The sequence below is a fragment of the Anomaloglossus baeobatrachus genome, chromosome 3, assembly GCF_048569485.1.
Source record: "Anomaloglossus baeobatrachus isolate aAnoBae1 chromosome 3, aAnoBae1.hap1, whole genome shotgun sequence".
Taxonomy (NCBI): Eukaryota; Metazoa; Chordata; class Amphibia; order Anura; family Aromobatidae; genus Anomaloglossus; species Anomaloglossus baeobatrachus.
The window spans coordinates 134190792-134210532 of NC_134355.1; the positions used below are offsets into that span (position 1 = coordinate 134190792).

General features: G+C 43.7%; 1 protein-coding gene across 1 annotated transcript in view; it reads left to right on the plus strand.

The window, feature by feature from the left end:
- SOS1 (SOS Ras/Rac guanine nucleotide exchange factor 1) overlaps positions 1–19445 on the plus strand; it is a 215753-nt gene extending 196308 nt beyond the window's left edge. Inside the window, exons 15-22 of the mRNA XM_075339458.1 lie at positions 2259–2378; positions 10190–10352; positions 12870–12987; positions 14439–14611; positions 14782–14898; positions 16223–16487; positions 17740–17858; positions 18190–19445. Coding sequence (XP_075195573.1) covers positions 2259–2378; positions 10190–10352; positions 12870–12987; positions 14439–14611; positions 14782–14898; positions 16223–16487; positions 17740–17858; positions 18190–18684 — 1570 coding nt within the window. The 3' untranslated portion in view covers positions 18685–19445. The remainder of the gene's footprint in view (positions 1–2258; positions 2379–10189; positions 10353–12869; positions 12988–14438; positions 14612–14781; positions 14899–16222; positions 16488–17739; positions 17859–18189) is intronic.
- Positions 19446–19741: the final 296 nt, after the last annotated feature.

Sequence of the window (19741 nt, forward strand, 5' to 3'; positions counted from 1 at the left end):
CTACATTTCTAATTGGAGGCATATTAATATTATACCTTCTACATATTAGGATAGGATCTTGGAGTTGGGAATACCCCTTTAATAATGGTAATATAATTTAATTCACTGACATCTGTTGGAGACCTTAAATATGTAGCAGAACAATACACCTGCCCTAATAAAACATGGAACCTACAAGTTGTTGCCAATGTATGTAAAGCGTTATGGAATTAATAGTGCTATATAAATGAATAAATATTATTATTGTGATTTATCTGCCATTTACCGTATTTTTCGGACTATAAGACGCACCGGACTATAAGACGCACCCTGGTTTTAGAGGAGGAAAATGGGAAAATAAAACTTTAAGCAAAAAATGTGGTCATGACACACTGTTATGGGGCGAGGATCTGCTGCTGACACTGTTATGGGGGTAATGTCCCCAAATTCTCTACTAAGAGGTACCCCATCCTGGTAATGATCCTCCTGCCTTGTATATGATCCTGCTATAAACCCCCATCCAGCCTGTTCACATACCCCCCCCATCCAGCCTGTTCACATACCCCCCCCATCCAGCCTGTTCACATACCCCCCCCCATCCAGCCTGTTCACATACCCCCCCCATCCAGCCTGTTCACATACCCCCCTCCATCCAGCCTGTTCACATACCCCCCTCCATCCAGCCTGTTCACATACCCCCCCCCATCCAGCCTGTTCACATACCCCCCCCCATCCAGCCTGTTCACATACCCCCCCATCCAGCCTGTTCACATACCTCCCCCCCATCCAGCCTGTTCACATACCTCCCCCCCCATCCAGCCTGTTCACATACCTCCCCCCCCATCCAGCCTGTTCACATACCTCCCCCCCATCCAGCCTGTTCACATACCCCCCCCCCATCCAGCCTGTTCACATACCCCCCCCCCATCCAGCCTGTTCACATACCCCCCCCATCCAGCCTGTTCACATACCCCCCCCCCATCCAGCCTGTTCACATACCCCCCCCCCATCCAGCCTGTTCACATACCCCCCCCCCCATCCAGCCTGTTCACATACCCCCCCCCATCCAGCCTGTTCACATACCCCCCCCCCCATCCAGCCTGTTCACATACCCCCCCCCCCCCCATCCCTCCTGCTCATATACGGTACTCCCATCCTGCTATATGCCCCCATCGTGCTCATATACCATCCTGGTATATGGCCTGTATCCTATAGCACAGAGAAAAAAATAAACGTTTATACTCACCTTTTCCTCACTCCCTGCAGCACCGATCACATCTTCCTCTCTGCACGCTGATCTGTGTGTGCGGAGCCGTTCCCCTGCTGCATCGCGATATCTTCCTGTCTGTGCCGATCAGCTGACCGGCTCAGCACAGATCAGGTGACCGGCACAGATAGGAAGACGCGATGCTGCAGGGGGCCGGCTCCACACACGGGGACGGGTGAGTGTACTGATTCACTGCACCCCGCGCTGGTAATGACGCGCGGGGGGCAGTGAATACACCGCACATGATCACTCCAGGCTGTAATTGCCAGGGGTGATCATGCGGCCGGCTCTTTACTATCCGCTCGTCCCCGCTCGTCCTCCCGCCCACCTGTAGCGCCGGCTTCAGCGCTGAGAGATGGGCGGGAGGATGGGCGTGCATATGTAATGAGCGGGCACACGTGGTCACGAGCAGGCGCTGCTGCTGCCTGCTCGTGCCCCCGATGACCTGCAGCACCCTCATTCCCAGCCGCAGCCCTATAGTCAGACCATAAGACGCACCCCCAACTTTCCCCCAACATTTGGGGGAAAAAAAGTGCGTCTTATGGTCCGAAAAATACGGTACTTGCTTTGTGTGAATGTATTTCATGCTGCTGATTGCGTCATTTCTACTTTTGCTCGGAGTATAAGTTTTGTTTGTCGTCGACTACTTTTGTAGATCCCTGCACTTCAAAAGGCTTTAAAGTGAAAGGAGTCATCAGCGTCCTTTATTTTGACTACATTTCTTTTAATCAGAAGCCTTTAATAAGGCCACACAGTACAGCGGTTTCCTCCAGAGTCCTTCTCATTATGGCCGGTCTATAAATACATGAAGGGATGGTTGTAGAAACACTGTACAGCTCAGGACACAGTCACTTACCTAAGCTTTGTTCATGGAAAAGCTTGCATTTCCCCCTTAAGAACATGTAGAGTAAAAACGTTTGTATTCTGTGTATAGGAAATCCAAATATATCTTGCTTTCCAAAGCCTTACTCCTACTGGCCTTGGAAATTGATCTGTATTTTTCTCTTTGTAGGGCGGTTCAGTCTTCTGAACTTGTCGGAAGTGTATGGACTAAAGAAGATAAAGAAATTAACTCCCCCAACCTCTTAAAAATGATTAGACACACAACCAATCTCACCTTATGGTTTGAAAAGTAAGTTTTCTCGGACTTTCTTCTGATCCGTTTTATCTCTGACAGTATAGAGAAATCTACATCTTATTTTTTCACCAATTCATTGTTTGTATCCGATGTATGATGCCGACAATATGAAGGGGGTCTTATTTTTGTACCTCTTTTGCATTTGATGGCAGCTCTAGGTTTATTTGATCGACACACAGAAATTCACAGGTTACGGCTCAGTCAGCCATAGATCCTGTGACCACCACTACAAGAAAAATATAATATTTCATGTTGCATATTACATCTTGCCAACGTGTCAGGATTGAATCCAATAGATTTTGAACTGACATATGTGAACAAACCAATTTCTTGCACATGAACCCAGTACACATGCAGCATGCAAAAATTGTGGGATTTTTGGTGCCACTACAGAATCTGTTGCGTACTCGGCAATTCCACCATGAAAAATTTAAGTTGCCACCATTGCTAAAGGCACTCTTTGATAGCAGCTCTTCAATCTGGCTATTAAAGGGGGTTCCAACAAGGTTATAACCCTACATAATGTCCATTTGTCATCTTTTAAGAGAAGACCGCTTGCAAGTACCATTCACAGCCACTACAAGATGAGCTGCAGCACTTTGTATCAGCTGATCGGTGGAGGTGTCAGGAGTCTGTCCCTCAGTGATCTTTTAGGGCCGTTTCACACATCAGATATTTCGCCTGATTACTGGATCCGTCACACTCAAGTACAGTGTAATAGAATACAATGGCATCGCAGCAAACTGCGGTCATATGACAGCATGTGACTGGAGCTTGCCGCGATGCCATTGTACAGTATTAACACTGTACTGGAGTGTTCCAGATCCGGTAATCTGGCGAAATGCCGGATGTGTGAAATGGACCTTCTTGATCAGCTAGTCTAATGATAGGCCATCAATATCAAAGTCTTAAGGGCATGTTACATGCTACGATATATCTAATGATATGTCGTCGGGGTCACGTCGATAGTGATGCACATCCAGCATCGTTTGACATATCGTAGCGTGTGACAGCTACGAGCGTCTGTGATCGAGCAAAAATACTCACCTTATCGTTGCTCGTGGACACGTCGCTCATTTCCTAAAAATTGAACGTCCTTCTGCGCGCAGGTTGTTCATCGTTCCCAAAGCATCACACATCGCTCCATCTGACACCCCGGGAACGATGAACTGCAGCTTACCTGTGTCCCGCCGGCAATGCGGGAGGAAGGAGGTGGGCGGGATGTTTACGTCCCGCTCATCTCCGCCCCTCCGCTTCTATTGGCCGGCCGCTCTGTGACGTCGCTGTGATGCCGAGCGTCCCTCCCCCTTCAGGAAGTGGATGTTCGCCGCCCATAGCGAGGTCATTTGGAAGGTAAGTACGTGTGACGGGGGTTTACAACTTTGTGCGACACAGGCAAGAAATTGCTTGTGCTGCACAAAAAATGGGGGCGGGTGCGATCGCACGAGAAATTGACACGTGTATAGCAGAATTTAGAAAACTACCAAACAAATTGAGTTACTGAACCCTAGCCCCATCAGACCCCTTCAATATCCTGTAGCTGCCGGATGGGAGTCCTGCAAACCGCCTACTACCCGCCGACATGCCTGGTGCCGCCTCTGATTTGCAGACACTGCTACAGCATGATCTAAACCGTGTGCATGACATCACGTGGGCTTACCGATCATCAGGGATGCTGGACAGTAGGAGGCTGTTCACAGGAATCCCATCCGGCAGCCACGGATTACTGAAGTGGCCTCTAGACCAGGGGTCTCAAACTCGGCTGGGTGTATGGGCCGCACCGAGGAAAAAAATAATTTGGGGGGCCACATTCTTTGCAGGACAAAGTGACATTTTTATTGGTACCATATTTTTTTTTTTTACACACCTTTGGATGACTGATTTTCAACATTTTTCACTTGTTTATTATAACAAATGTGCACATTCTTTGGTTAAATCTAAAAAAAAAAAATTTGATGTTAAAAAAAAGTCATACCTTATTTTGTTGGGGTTTTTTTTACATTTTATCCCTTTCTTGTAACGAAGTGTTACAATTATCACTATATAGAAATTTTGGCCAACATCTTTTAGTAATGTTCCCTATCCTATAGTAATGTGCCCACCTTGTCCCCATCCTATAGTAATGACCTCAGCCTTGTCCCTATTCTATAGTAATGTCCCCATCCAATAGTATTATGCCCATCCTTCTAATGTCCCCATCTTTTAGTAATGTCCCCATCCTAGTCTGTGTCCACCTTGTCCCCATCCTATAGACATGTGCCCACCTTGTCCCCATCCTATAGTCATGTGCCCACCTTGTCCCCATCCTATAGTAATGTGCCCACCTTGTCCCCATGCTATAGACATGTGCCCACCTTGTCCCCATGCTATAGACATGTGCCCACCTTGTCCCCATGCTATAGACATGTGCCCACCTTGTCCCCATGCCATAGACATGTGCCCACCTTGTCCCCATCCTATAGACATGTGCCCACCTTATCCCCATCCTATAGACATGTGCCCACCTTGTCCCCATCCTATAGACATGTGCCCACCTTGTCCCCATCCTATAGACATGTGCCCACCTTGTCCCCATCCTATAGACATGTGCCCACCTTGTCCCCATCCTATAGACATGTGCCCACCTTGTCCCCATCCTATAGACATGTGCCCACCTTGTCCCCATCCTATAGACATGTGCCCACCTTGTCCCCATGCTATAGACATGTGCCCACCTTGTCCCCATCCTATAGTCATGTGCCCACCTTGTCCCCATCCTATAGACATGTGACCACCTTGTCCCCATGCTATAGTCATGTGCCCACCTTGACCCCATCCTATAGACATGTGCCCACCTTGTCCCTATTCTATAGTAATGTCCCCATCCTATAGACATGTGCCCACCTTGTCCCCATCCTATAGTCATGTGCCCACCTTGTCCCCATCCTATAGTCATGTGCCCACCTTGTCCCTATTCTATAGGAATGTCCCCATCCTATAGTCATGTGCCCACCTTGTCCCTATTCTATAGGAATGTCCCCATCCTATAGACATTTGCCCACCTTGTCCCCATCCTATAGACATGTGCCCACCTTGTCTCCATGCTATAGTCATGTGCCCACCTTGTCCCCATCCTATAGTCATGTGCCCACCTTGTCCCCATCCTATAGACATGTGCCCACCTTGTCCCCATCCTATAGACATGTGCCCACCTTGTCCCCATCCTATAGACATGTGCCCACCTTGTCCCCATCCTATAGACATGTGCCCACCTTGTCCCCATCCTATAGACATGTGCCCACCTTGGCCCCATCCTATAGACATGTGCCCACCTTGTCCCCATCCTATAGACATGTGCCCACCTTGTCCCCATCCTATAGACATGTGCCCACCTTGTCCCCATCCTATAGACATGTGCCCACCTTGTCCCCATCCTATAGACATGTGCCCACCTTGTCCCCATCCTATAGTCATGTGCCCACCTTGTCTCCATGCTATAGACATGTGCCCACCTTGTCTCCATGCTATAGTCATGTGCCCACCTTGTCCCCATCCTATAGTCATGTGCCCACCTTGTCCCCATCCTATAGTCATGTGCCCACCTTGTCCCTATTCTATAGACATGTGCCCACCTTGTCCCTATTCTATAGTAATGTCCCCATCCTGTAGTAATGGGTGGTGGGGGCAGTGGCGGTGGAGACGGCGGGTGAAAGGTGATAATTTACCGATCGTTCTCGGTTTCCACCCACAGATTCCTGAGTGAAGCTGAGGGGGCGGTCTCTGGCCCCAGATCCACAGTGATTGGACAGATCGGTCACAAGGCCGGTCTCTTCAATCAGAGCTGGGGGCGGGTGAAACTGAGGTCACCCAGCTCCAGCCAATGATCGGTGCTACAGCTGCACTGATCATGGCTGGATTTCAATGTTACAGCCATTTTCAATGGGTGGAACATTACAGTGGCTGTGATTGGCTGTGCGGCGTTCGTCAGCCAATCACAGCCTCCGTAGGTTCGGGGAGGAGACACCACCCCTCCTGAGGTCCCCTCCTCCCCGAATCTAAGGTATTTGCTATTTGCAATGCAAACAGCGATCGCAGCCACCGGGGCCGCGATTTCGCCATGACGTACTGGGCATGTCATGTGTCCTTAAGTACCAGGGAGCCATGATGTACCCAGTACGTCATAGATCGCTAAGGGGTTAATGTGCCGTCCTTCACATACACAAAAAATAAAAAACCACCATTCTTCTCACCTGTCCCGCGCTCCCTCGGCTCCTCATCTCTGCTTCTCGCTGTCTGCAGGCTGTGCCCCGGTGACTGCCCCTGGCAGCGATTTATGTCAGATCAGATGGTTGTTTTGCCGGCGCTGCGCGCGCACAGTCCTTGCCTCTGAGAGCGCAGCGCCGGCAAAACACTCATCTAACAAAGTGCAGACAGTGGCTGCAGCCCCTGCACCGGCCGCGATAGTTACCAGGGAAACGGGCCTGGGGGCCGCACGAAGCAGCCTGACGGGCCGCGTGTTTGAGACCCCTGCTCTAGACCATGGTCGTCTTAGTTGATTTGCACATTTCTATCTTTATATGTTTTGCTCTACTTAGATTTTTTTGGGAACAAGGACACTAATTGTAGGTGACCTTTCTACTAATAAATATATTTCCCACTTTGCCGCTGTAGCTGAATGTTTACCGTCTTTTACTGTTTTGGAAAATGAAGTAACCGCTCGTGACTTCACTCTCCATTGTGTCAGGCTGTGCGCTTCCTTTACGTCTATGTGCCTTAAATATTGTTGTGTAATGTACCATCGTGGAGCCGTGCCAATACTTGGCCGGCATAATGCTCCTGTTTTCATCACCCGTACTCTGAGGTTAAGAGGAACTTGTAAATGACCTACTTGGGGAGAACTGTTTACTTCTGTCTAATACCTGGAAACTAAATCTGGCACCTTATAATTGGACCGGTTTCCTGCTTACCCACATCCTCTTGTGTGATTGTTGTAGTATTTTTATATGGACATACATACATTTTGATTTGTTTTTGTAATATTGATACTTTTTTTGCCACCTTTTCATTTTCTCTTGGGTCTGCAAAGTTTTCCAATCAACAGCAATCTAACAAAATAAACCTTGTATGGCCCCATAAGCCAATTAACGTCTGTAGAAATTGGCGCTCTCCGTTATCCGCTGGTGTAAACAAATGTGCAAAACATTAACAATGGGTGGCTCGCATATAATGCCTACACAGGGGAAATCGGGTATTACACAGTGCCCATTGGTATTACACAGTGCCCATTAGTATTACAAAGTGCCCATTGCTATCAATAAATATATTAATGCTTCCTTAAATAGTACTGACCATGTGCAGTTGTGATGGGACGGTCTGACTTAGCGGAGTACAGACCTTCGCTATCTCCAGCAGTCTTGTAGATAATCAGCTCTACAGGAAGTACATCTCTGCCCCCACCCAGTAATTCAACAGCAAAGTTTGGAAGCTGGTAATCATAAATCAGGGGGATGTTGAGCACAGAAAATGTCTTTTACTTCTTTACTTTATTTTTTATCATCTTTGATACATATCCTTTAAAGAAGACCTGTCACCAGGTCAAAGCGGCTAATTTTTGCTCTTATTGTATTCCATCTGCTTCCTTAAAAATAATCTATCACCAGGTGCTTAACACCTAATCCGAGAGCAGCATAACGTAGGGCCAGAGATCATAATTCCAGCAATGTGTCACTTAATAGGCTGCTTGGTGTAGTTTTTATAAAATCACTGTTTAATCAGCAGTAGATTATCATCAGAGGACTACTTGGCGTGCTGCCAGGTAGTCAAGCATATTCATGAGCTCTGTATAACTGCTGGATCTGCAGCAGCGAAAACATTGATTTTATCAAACCGTTCAGTAAGTGACACATCACTAGACTAAGGGTCTGTGTCTCTACATTATGCTGCTCTCAGATGAGGTAGCAAAAACCTGGTGACAGATTCCCTTTAAAGGGTTATTCCCATCTTCAAGATCCTATCCCAACATGTTGTAGGTGTAATGAAAATATTAGAAAATGCCTCCAATTAAAAATGTAGAACAGTTCTCCTGCTATATATCCATGTCTCTTACATCATGTGCAGGGAATTCTAGCTTACGTATCCATGGTTACGACCACGAGCAACTAACTGTCACTGTGATTGGATGTAACCATGGATACCTGAGCTGCAATGCCCTGCACATGAGGTAAGAGACATGGCTATATCAGGAGAACTATACTACATCTCTAATTGGAGGTATTTGTGAATATTATTATTACCCCTACTACAGATTGGGATAGGGTCTTAGAGATGGGAATACCCTTTAAGTTTTTATTTTTTAATTCACCATATGGGAGCATAGGTCACAGGATTCTCTGGAGGGGGGAGTTTTAAGCTGCTCTGCATAATTACTGTGTGTTAGTAACACTAAATAAAAAAGGCCTCATCTCAGAACCATATGGTAAATTTAAAGAAAAAGTCTGGATAGTCAGAGGAGCTGCAGGAATAAAATAAAAGCCAAAATTGGTCACTTTATGTCAGGTCCTCTTCATTAGGTTGTTTGTTACAGATGAATCATTTTCAGAGATTTATTCCTTGTTCTCTGTTGTATTTCATTCCAAGTAATACTTACCATCCGATTTCATTGTAAAAATTAATATGGTAATTTTTAAAATTTATTTAAATGCAAACCCTTTCTATGGAGGCCTCAAAATATGGCGTGAAATCTGGTAGTAGATTTTGCCTTGATGTCTTTGGTCCTAGTGTCCCACAAGAACAGTTATTGTGCAGATGAGCATACTAATATTTAGGAGATTCCTGAGAACGTAAAATAGAACTGTTATAGGTCTTAGAAACAATAAAATGCTATCGAAAGGTAGTGTGATACCCATACACCCTACAGCAATGGCTCACTATGGAGGCTGCTGACAATGGCTGAGCACTATACCATCATAAACACACTTTCCACGTGGCCAGGAGCAATTTAGTGACCCATGTCTCATCTTGAACCAATACGATTTGTTTATACAAAATTTATCTATTATAAATGGACTTAAAAATTAACTGTAAATTAATAGTACTCATAAAAATAAGCAACTTTGTAATATATTATTGGAGGAATTTGCTTCTGTCTTTTCCTAGGCTGATCTTTCAGTATCAATTCAAGGATAAAATCTGTATTCCATGAAGACCGATTTTCCCATTGCTGAGTTTTTGGAGATGATAGTTGGTGCTCATAACATGTAATGGAGAGGGGATCAGCTAGAGGCAGACACAGGCATTTTGCTGCAAGTTCTCCTGTAATGGTAGGAGAACTTGTAGAAAATGTCCTTGTCTGACTTTAGCTCCTCCCCACCTTCTCCATAAAATCTTTTAACCACTAATTGTCATTTCCTATCGCAGTAATGTTAATTTTTGTCCTCTGAATACAGATTTTACCCTTGAAAGGAAACTGAAAGATCAGTCCAGGAGGACAAAAAAGAAGATTTTTCTAAAATGATAAATTACAAAGTTGCTTATTTTCATGTGTACTATTGATTTATAAAGTAAAGATTGAAGTGGCGGAATATTGTTTAGTAGGGGTACTGATCCTTATCGAAGAGGACCCTACTGGTGTATGGAAATTCGATTACAGGCAATGCTGCATGAGAAAATATTCATATTAGTTTCCAACTTTTTGGTGGAAAACCATCTCGTATGAGCCAAAGCAGAAGTTTATCCAAGAGGAATAGACTCTCCTTTTATTAGCATGTTTTTGTGTTTTGCTTTCTGATTTTCAAACATTTATGCTTCTCATTTTTTCCCTTTACCAGATGTATCGTAGAAACTGAAAACCTAGAAGAGCGGGTGGTTGTTGTGAGCCGAATCATTGAAATCCTCCAGGTTTTTCAAGAGCTAAACAATTTTAATGGTGTACTAGAAGTTGTAAGTGCCATGAACTCCTCACCAATCTACAGGCTTGATAACACCTTTGAGGTGAGTGAATCTTGTGATGATCAGTGTGGCTCGTTTACACTCCATTATCACATCATTATACTATTGAATGTCTATATATTTAGTGCAAATTTACTAGACAACACCGAATTATCATTATATGGAAGGGGCTATTCATAAATACCAATTTTCTTTAAAGGGAACCTATCAGGTCCCATATGCGTTCTGACCTACAAGCAGGGTGATGTGTGGCCTAGTAACCCCTTCCTACCCATCCCTGTGTTGTAATATTGTGTAATATGAACGTATAAAAATGTTTTATTACTTACAGGTTCCCCATGTAAATGATCAGAGGTTCTAGCTCCCTGGGCATCATCGTTAGCTGCTGGAGAACCCGCGCGTGCGCGCTTTCCATTCCCGCAGCCTTGTTATCCAGGCGGTTGATTCTCGGCTTCAGACGTGCTCTGCGCATGGTCAGAACCGCAGGAGTCTTCTGAGCATGTGCAGTGCGCATCTGAAGCAGACAAGCAACCGCCTGGATAACAAGGCTGCGGGAATGGCAAGCGCACATGCGCGGGATCTCCAGGACCTGACTATGACGTTGCTCATTTAAATCCATGGTATCATGCCCACATGGGGCGTGACACCACGGAAAGCATGCAAATGCCAACAGAGCGAAGCAACTCCTAGGGGACGACTAGAGCCTCTGCTTATTTACGTAGGGAACATGTAAGTAATGTTTGCTTGTTTTTTTATATACATTCATATTATGCAATATTACAACACCGGGATGGGTAGGAAGGGGTTACTAGGCCACACATCACCCTGCTTGTCGGTTAGAATGCATATGGGACCTGACAGGTTCCCTTTAAAATCACTACTCATGCTCTTTTATACATTGTTCTCCTAACTCTCATAATTCTTTGCTAAATTTAGTTTTTGGGTTGTAATCATTAAATAGTAACACTCAATTTTAATTTTTGATTCTATAAATCAGGAGTACACATGAAAATAAGAAAATTTTCAATATATCTTTATCAGAGAAATCTACTTTTTTCTCCAGGATTCATCTTTCACTCAAAATTCTCAATTCACGGATTAAATCATGTCTTCAGTGAATACAGATTTTCTTATTAAAGGGAACCTGTCAGGTCCAATATGCACCTAGAACCACGAGCAGTTGTGGGTGTATATTGCTAATCCCTGCCTGACCGTCCCTGTATCTAGTAGTAAACATAAAGAGATCTGTAGAAAAAGTATTTCAAAAGATCATTTATAAGATACAAATGAGCGCAGGGACTAGTTGCAAGGGAGTTAATTTCCCCGACTAGTCTGCCTTCTTAGTATGTTAGCACGCCCCTCTGGGCTTGGTAACATACTATTCAATGCCCGGGGTCATCAACATGGACGCGCGTACCTGTCAGTTGTCACCGCATTCGACGCAGAGTTTATGCTCTGTGTTCATGATCAGAAGTCCCCGACACTTCCAGCCATGCGCACTAGACCTCTCGGAAGCCGGGACGCGTACACCATATGACCAATGTTGCAAAAACCATTTAGTTGTACTATATACATTAACTAAAATCACCGCTCAGTCTTCACATTGCTTTTTAGATCCTCTGTACACAAGGTTATGCCAACCTCTTTGCAGCACAAACCTGCCTTTATCTTTCTTGGGCTTTCTTCTCCACAGTCATCTCCGCCTCAGAGCTACAAAATCTCACAGCTGACCAAACTTCTGTCAGCAATATACCGATCTTCAACTTGTAGCGCGTGTTGTGATCACCGTCAGTGAAAATCACAAAAAGAGAAATGCACAGTGTGTGGATTCTTTTCAGTAACAGGAGTACCCTGAATGTAACACATGTACAATGTGTCCTGAATCTGAAGGAGTACACTTTGTTACATGCCTGTTTACATCTTGAATCCTGTAATCCTATTAAATGTGCAGGATGCTCCTGTTACTAAAAAGAATCCATACAGTGTGGGGTCGACAATCAGGAGCTTGTTGAAGGATTTGGTCAGCTGTGGGCAAATAAAATACACTGCAGCTGAAGGACACAGTTCAGGCATTGATAGATGTGTCATCTGAAGGACATCAACAAAATTGATTCCCAGGGGTCTGAATCCTTACAATGTGTCCTTGTATATGTCGACCATAAGTAAAAGCGCTTAAAGGGGTATTCCTATCTCCAAAATGCTATCCCAATATGTAGTGGTTGTAATAATAATATTAGCAAATGCCTCCAATTCTAAATGTAGTATATTTTTCTTGATTAGCTATATCACTTACCTCATGTGTAGGGCATTGCAGTAGCTTATGTATGCATGGTAATGACAAGAGCAACTAACTGTCACTATATGAGTGGTTGTAACCATGGATACCTCAGCTACATTTCTAATTCGAAGTATTTGCTTATATTACTACTATTATTACACATACTATATATTAGCATAGGATCTTGGAGATGAGAATACCCCTGTATCCATTTGTTACTATTTCTTCCATGGATGTGTTTTAACTCTTGAATGTATCTTTTACTTTCTATTTTTGTACAGCAAGTTCCTAGTCGTCAGAGGAAGATTCTAGAAGAGGCTCATGAATTGAGTGAAGACCACCAAAAGAAATATTTGGCTAAACTCAGGTCCATTAATCCACCATGTGTGCCTTTCTGCGGTAAGTAGGAGCCATCAACTCCGCAGAACTATGATGTTGTTTACATTAGTGACTTCCAAGTAGCTGTTCACTGGGGGAAGACACAGGAACTGATAAAGGGGATTTCCAAGAATTATTTTTAGCTTCGGCCAGCGTATGGAGTAAAAAGGAACAAACTGAACTTTACTCCAGTGCAGCCTCTCCGCCACTGTCCCGAGCCTCTGTTGACAGACACAACACGTGGCTGCTGCAGTTTGTAGTGCCCACCTTAGCAGTGGTTGCTGCAGCGCTCATTTGATGTTTCCTCTGCAACCTGCCAGCAGTGATCGGGGTAGCGGTGGGTGAGTAGGAAGCTCCGTTTGTTGCTTTTAACCTCGACAAGTCTGTGGAGTAAAAAAATTAATTACATTTGGAAAACCCTTAAAGGGAACCTGTCACCACTTTTTTGGCATATAAGCTGCGGCCACCACCACCGGGCTCTTATATACAGCATTCTAACATGCTGTATATAAGAGCCCAGGCCACTGTGACAACATAAAAAACACTTTATAATACTTAACTAACGGTCGCTCAGTGGGCCTAATGGGTGTCTCCAGTGCCGGCGCCGCCTCTTTCGTCCGTCTTCGTCCTTCTTCTGAAGCCTGTGTGCATGACGCGTCTACGTTATACACACTTGCCGATCCTGCGCAGGCGCACTACAATACTTTGATCTGCCCTGCTCAGTACAGATCAAAGTGCGCTCAGGACCTGAATGCCAGCGAGTGTGGATGACGTCGTACCCGTCATGCACCGCGGCTAGAGAAGAAGGAGCACAAAGATGGCCGAAAGAGGCGGCGCCGGACAACAGAGACTCCCATTAGGCCCACCGCGCGACCGTTAGGTAAGTATTCTGAAGTGTTTTTTATGTTCTCACAACGGCCTGAGCTCTTATATACAGCATGTTAGAATGCTGTATATAAGAGCCCGGTGGTGGTGGCCACAGCTTATGCGCCAAAAATGTGGTGACAGGTTCCATTTAGAAGCGCCACTCCAGGGAGGTTTTTTTTTTCTTTTTTCAGCTCTGGAGTGGCGCTTAAAATGTAAGTCCCCTGTCATATACTCACGTCCAGCAGCTTCACCTTTTACTGGTGCTCTCCAATCCTGCGGCACCATCTTGTGACTGTAACTCGTGGTTGTCAGACACACGGAGGCCTGAACAAGGCTCTCATAGAGTTGTATTAAGTTGTGATGTCCGGTGTGCTCCATGAAACAGTTGAGCTGCCAGCAGGTCACAAATTACAGGAGACCAACCAGATCAGTGGCAATAGAAGCTGAAGTCACCAGAGGGTGAGTATAAGATCTGGGACAGGGGACTTAGATTTCAAGCACCATTCCAGCGGTGCAACAATAATAAAAAAGTACTGGAGTGGTTCTTTAAACATTCAACCAGCACAAGGCGCTATTCATCAGATATTGACATTTTTTTATTTCAGGAATTTATTTGACCAACATTTTAAAAACAGAAGAAGGCAATCCTGACTTTCTGAAGAGGCATGGGAAAGAGCTGGTGAACTTCAGCAAACGGAGGAAAGTGGCTGAGATCACAGGGGAAATACAACAGTACCAAAATCAGCCATACTGTTTACAAGTGGAGGCTGACATCCGGGTAATTCTAAATGTGTATACTGACGACAGCAATAATCTGATTGATCGGATGTGACGTAGATCTAGTTCTCATTTACCCAGGGGGACCTCAGGGCATAACATACTTTTATGTAGTTATTGGATTATTTTTATCTCGATTTTCAAACTAATGAAAAATATGATTAATTTCAGAGATTTTTTGAAAATCTGAACCCAATGGGCAACATCGCAGAGAAGGAATTTGAGGATTATCTCTTTAAGAAGTCATTAGAAATTGAGCCAAGAAATGCCAAGACTCTGCCACGATTTGTAAGTTGAATGTTTTCATAGCAGATTACACCACGTTTAGAGTATGTTCATAGAGGGGTCTAACACTTGTGGACTCAGCCTTAAAGGGAATCTGTTACTAGGATCAACCCTCCTAAGCCGTCTATTTGGGTATCTGGGTCATAGAAAGACAAGTAAAGTGATACCTTGAAATCTGCGAACCAATATCTTATTCCAGAGAATTCCACATTTTTCTTTAATATGTAAATGATTTCTTAATATCTATGGGCCGGCCACAGATCTCCCTAAGAATCTGCCTTCAGAGATTATTATAAATGAAAGGGGCGTTACCAGTGTGAGACATGTAATGACTGACAGTTTTCATAATCACACATAGCTCTGCAGTGAGATCACAACTAACACAGTACAGCAGAGGTGAACTTTGTCTCATTACATGCACAGTTGCAGTTGACCTCTCATTGGGCTGGCAGCTTTCATCTCAGTCATCCAGTGTGGAGGAAGGGCAGTACAGCAGAGCTGACAGCACTGTGAGAGATCAAATGCAAATGTCTTTTTTGTGTTTGTAATAAGGCAAGGTTCACCTCTGCTGAACTGTGTTGGTTATGACCAGGCACAGCTCTGCAGCAGAGCTGACCGCACTTTCAGAGATCAAGTGCTGCTGCAAATGTTTGTAATGAGACAAAGTTCACTTCTGCTGTACTGTATTAGCTTTGATCTCACAGCAGAGCTGTGTGAGGTTATGAGAGCAAACTGTCAGTCATTACATGTCTCACACTGGTAACTCCCCCTTTTTAATTTCAAATAATTATGTTTAGCCTATAGATCTTAACAGCTCATTTACTATTAAGAAAAACTTGATTTTCTGGAATAAGAAATCTAATTGCAGATATCAAGTTTTCCTTTTATTAAACTATCTATGATCTCCATGCTCATTAAGACCGCTTAGGAGGATTGATCATACAGACAGATTCCCATTAAAAGGGATTTTCCAGTTCTGTAAGTTTTTCATATCCTATCCTTAAAAAAGGCCATGAATATTTGATTGTCGGAGTCCGACTGGTGGCATCTCTACCATTCAGCTGTTTGATGGGGTCTCGCTACTTCAAGTGATTTGGTTGCATTTTCCCTAAACAATCCTAGCCATTAAACAATTGCCGATTGGCTATAAGAAGCCGGTGGCAGTCGTTTATTAGCCTTGTTAGGCATGTCCAATTTGTTATGCTGAAGATTGGATATTCGTTTTACATAAATTGATAACCCCTTTAAACTGTGTTTTATCCAGCATGTTTTCTTCATTCTTTAAATTTAGTTGTTTTAATTTCTTTTTGTCATTTCTTTTTCTCAGCAAAAAAAGTACACCTATCCCCTGAAGTCACCTGGTGTGCGGCCATCAAACCCAAGACCAGGTACCATGAGGCACCCCACTCCGTTACAGCAGGAGCCCAGGAAAATCAGCTATAGTCGCATCCCTGAGAGCGAAACAGAAAGTACAGCTTCCGCCCCGAACTCTCCCAGGACGCCACTGACTCCTCCTCCGCCTTCTGCTGCATCCAGTACCACGGATGTCTGCAGTGTCTTCGATTCTGACCCTTCAAGCCCATTTCATTCACGTAGGTTTCATATTTTTGTTTCAGCTTCCCCTTGTGTTTTTATTAATTACTAATCTCTCAACACATAATTCATTTTATGATTTTTCTAAATAAAATTTAGATAAAAGTTTGTGTTTTTTTTGTTTTGTTGGGGTTTTTTTTGATAAATTTTACAGTTATACAAGTAAAGTAAAGTTGGCCATGCCTGGATGTAGTATCTGTTCCATTGGGGCTTGAAATCCACTTAGCCATTGGGATATCACCCAAAAAATGAATTATAAAGGTTTAGACAAATTGCCACCTATCTACTGCTGCTGGTCTGACCCCTTAAGACCGCAAATAGGTGGAATGGTAGACTTTTGTCTCACGTGCTCCCCTTTAACCACAAGACTGTGATCAAGAGGAGTTGACTAAAACATATTTCAATTAATTTTAGTTTCTGGCACAGATGAGTGCTTTGCTCAGTTAGCTTTGTCAGTGCCATAGACTTTGGATGCAGCAACAGGGAGTATGTGGTACCAAACGGTACATTCAACATCTAGTGTCCTTGGTGAAAACCAGGAGCAAAGGTCCCTAATTCTGGCCATCTCATGCTGGTCTAACAATTATCACCTCTCAGGTGGATAATTAAGATGTCTAAACTGGAATGCCCCTTTAACAGCAAAATTGTCTGCATTCTTAAAGAGAATCTGTCAGCAGGTTTTTGCTACCTGTCTGAGAACAGCATGATGTAAGCAAAGAGATACTGAATCCAACAAGGTGTCACTTAGTTTACTGTGTGCAGCAATTGTGACACAGAGTTTTCAGATTTCGCAATGCAGCAGAGCTTAGAAAACTAACCCCACCCACACAAGGCTCTGTATGTACATAGTCTATTGACCGTGAGCTACAAATCAGAGCATGGGGTGTGCCTGACTAGATGATCTCTAGTTGACCTTTTCCATCAATGATAATCTGATGCTAAAACAATCATTGCGGCTAAACAGCACACAGTGTGATGAGAAGGCATTCCTGAAATTTGTGTTAACCCCTATAGCATGTTGTCTTCAGATTACATTGCATAGTCTGCTGACAGATTCCCTTAAAAGAAAAGGGTCCAAACACTGTCTACATTATATATAATAGCACCATCTATTTATATGTTGTTTTTTTTTCCTAAAGTGATGAGTATACTACAACCTGGTGGTCAGAACTCGTCACTGATTTATCACTTTATCCATCACATGTTCTGAACAATGCATTAACCCTTATGTGTACTTGGAATTGTCCTCAGGTTCTGCATCAGTATCTTCAATTAATTTCCCTAAGAACTGTGATGAAATGCAAGTTCCACCACCTGTTCCTCCTCGTAGAAGGCCAGAATCTGCCCCAACAGAGTCGTCCCCCTCTAAGGTAAAATAATAAGTTTGCACGCTATCTTTATTTTTTATATTGCTTCATTATTCATTGCAAATCCTTTATTTTTAAGACATGAGGTGGTGCCCATGTCCCAGCACCCAGAAACTTTCTAGTTAGTTTACTTACCTCCTCTTATAGTGAGACTTTCCTTTCTTTAACCCTCACCCTTGGGGTCTACAGTATAGGTCTGTAGCTGTCCCTATGGGTGACTTGATGTATGGATCTCCCATTGAACTTAATATATTTGTCCCAGGGATCTACACTAAGATTTTTTTTTATTGTTATTAAGTTATGAACCTAAATTCTTATTTTCTTTCTTTTTTAGATCATGTCTAAACATGCGGACAGCCCTCCAGCAATCCCCCCTCGGCAACCTACATCAAAGGTTTATTCTCCGCGGTATCCACTGTCTGAACGCTCTTCAGTTTCTGAAGGACCCGAGAGTCCCCCACTTTTACCACCTCGAGAACCAGTACGCACCCCAGATGTCTTCTCCAGCTCTCCTCTCCATCTTCAGCCTCCTCCGCTAGGACGGAAAAGTGAACATGCCACCACTTTCTTCCCTTACAGTCCATCACCATTCACCCCACCTCCACCACAGACTCCATCCCCCCTTGGACCAAGAAGACATCTGCCTTCTCCCCCCTTAATAGTGCAAGATCTTGAATTGCCTCCGATGACTGGGCCTCCTGTGCCACCTAGACAAAGCACTTCTCAGCCTATCCCAAAGCTCCCACCAAAAACTTATAAAAGGGAGCCTCCACATCCATCTATTCACAGAGATGGGCCCCCGTTGTTGGAAAATGCCAATTCTTTGTAATACAGATAGTGTATTCTAAACACTAAAAACTCGTCTCTCTTCAGATAAATCATTGATAAAAGGACTAAACTGTAACGGCGGAGAACACCATAACTTTTTGTCGACTTAAACGACAAACGGGAAATCCCGTGTCACTGCTATTCCTCCCGGATGCATATTGCACCATTATAAGGATAGACTGTTGGTCAGGCAGGAGTAAATCTTGTACCCACGATTAAAGTTTGACAAACACATAGAAGGTGGGAACCGTAAGCTTTGTGGCCACATAATGTCAATGAGATACAAACTAGAATATTATGCACTTTTTTACATATATATATATATATATATATATATATATATATATATATATATATATATACATATGCGTATATCTGAATAGGGATGTTTATATCCTACATAAATTCTCTTTTGCTTCGTGCCTCTGCTTTAAACTTCTTTTTATAAGTCACAATGAAGCTTTGTGATGACTATCTGTGGTACCCGACTTTATAAAAGTAAAGTATAGCGCTGTATTGCCCATTCAGTTTACAAAATGTTCCATGTGTTCTTTCGGTACCTGCCTCGCCAAAGAGGTACTTTTTAATTTTAAATTTCTTTTACTTTTTTTTTTTTTTTTTTTCTTTTCCTTTTTATAAAAAGTCAATTATGGCGCCGGTTTAAAAAAAAAATAAGGACATTTTAGCTGGAAGAATGTGTAATTATTGCCTTCAACACGGGAAACAGTCTTCTCATTAAAGCAGTAGCAAAGCTATGTGTGACATCTGCTTATGGTGTATGTGCTCCTGCTGCGATGGATTACTTTCAGCCTTCATTTTCATGGTGTTCTTTTGGCACTTTTGCAGTTGATGCCCTTCCGGGACAGGTTCATCCACACGAATGGGTTCAGGCCCATGGACATTAATTATTCTGGTTTTATAATCTATATTTACACCAAGATAGATTATTATAAGAATAGGGGAAAGTATGGTCAATTACTTCTAGGTTGCCCATAGACTATAAACGTCAGGAAGTCCACACTTTACTCTGCACTGACGTTTTGCAGTGTTACTGCTGA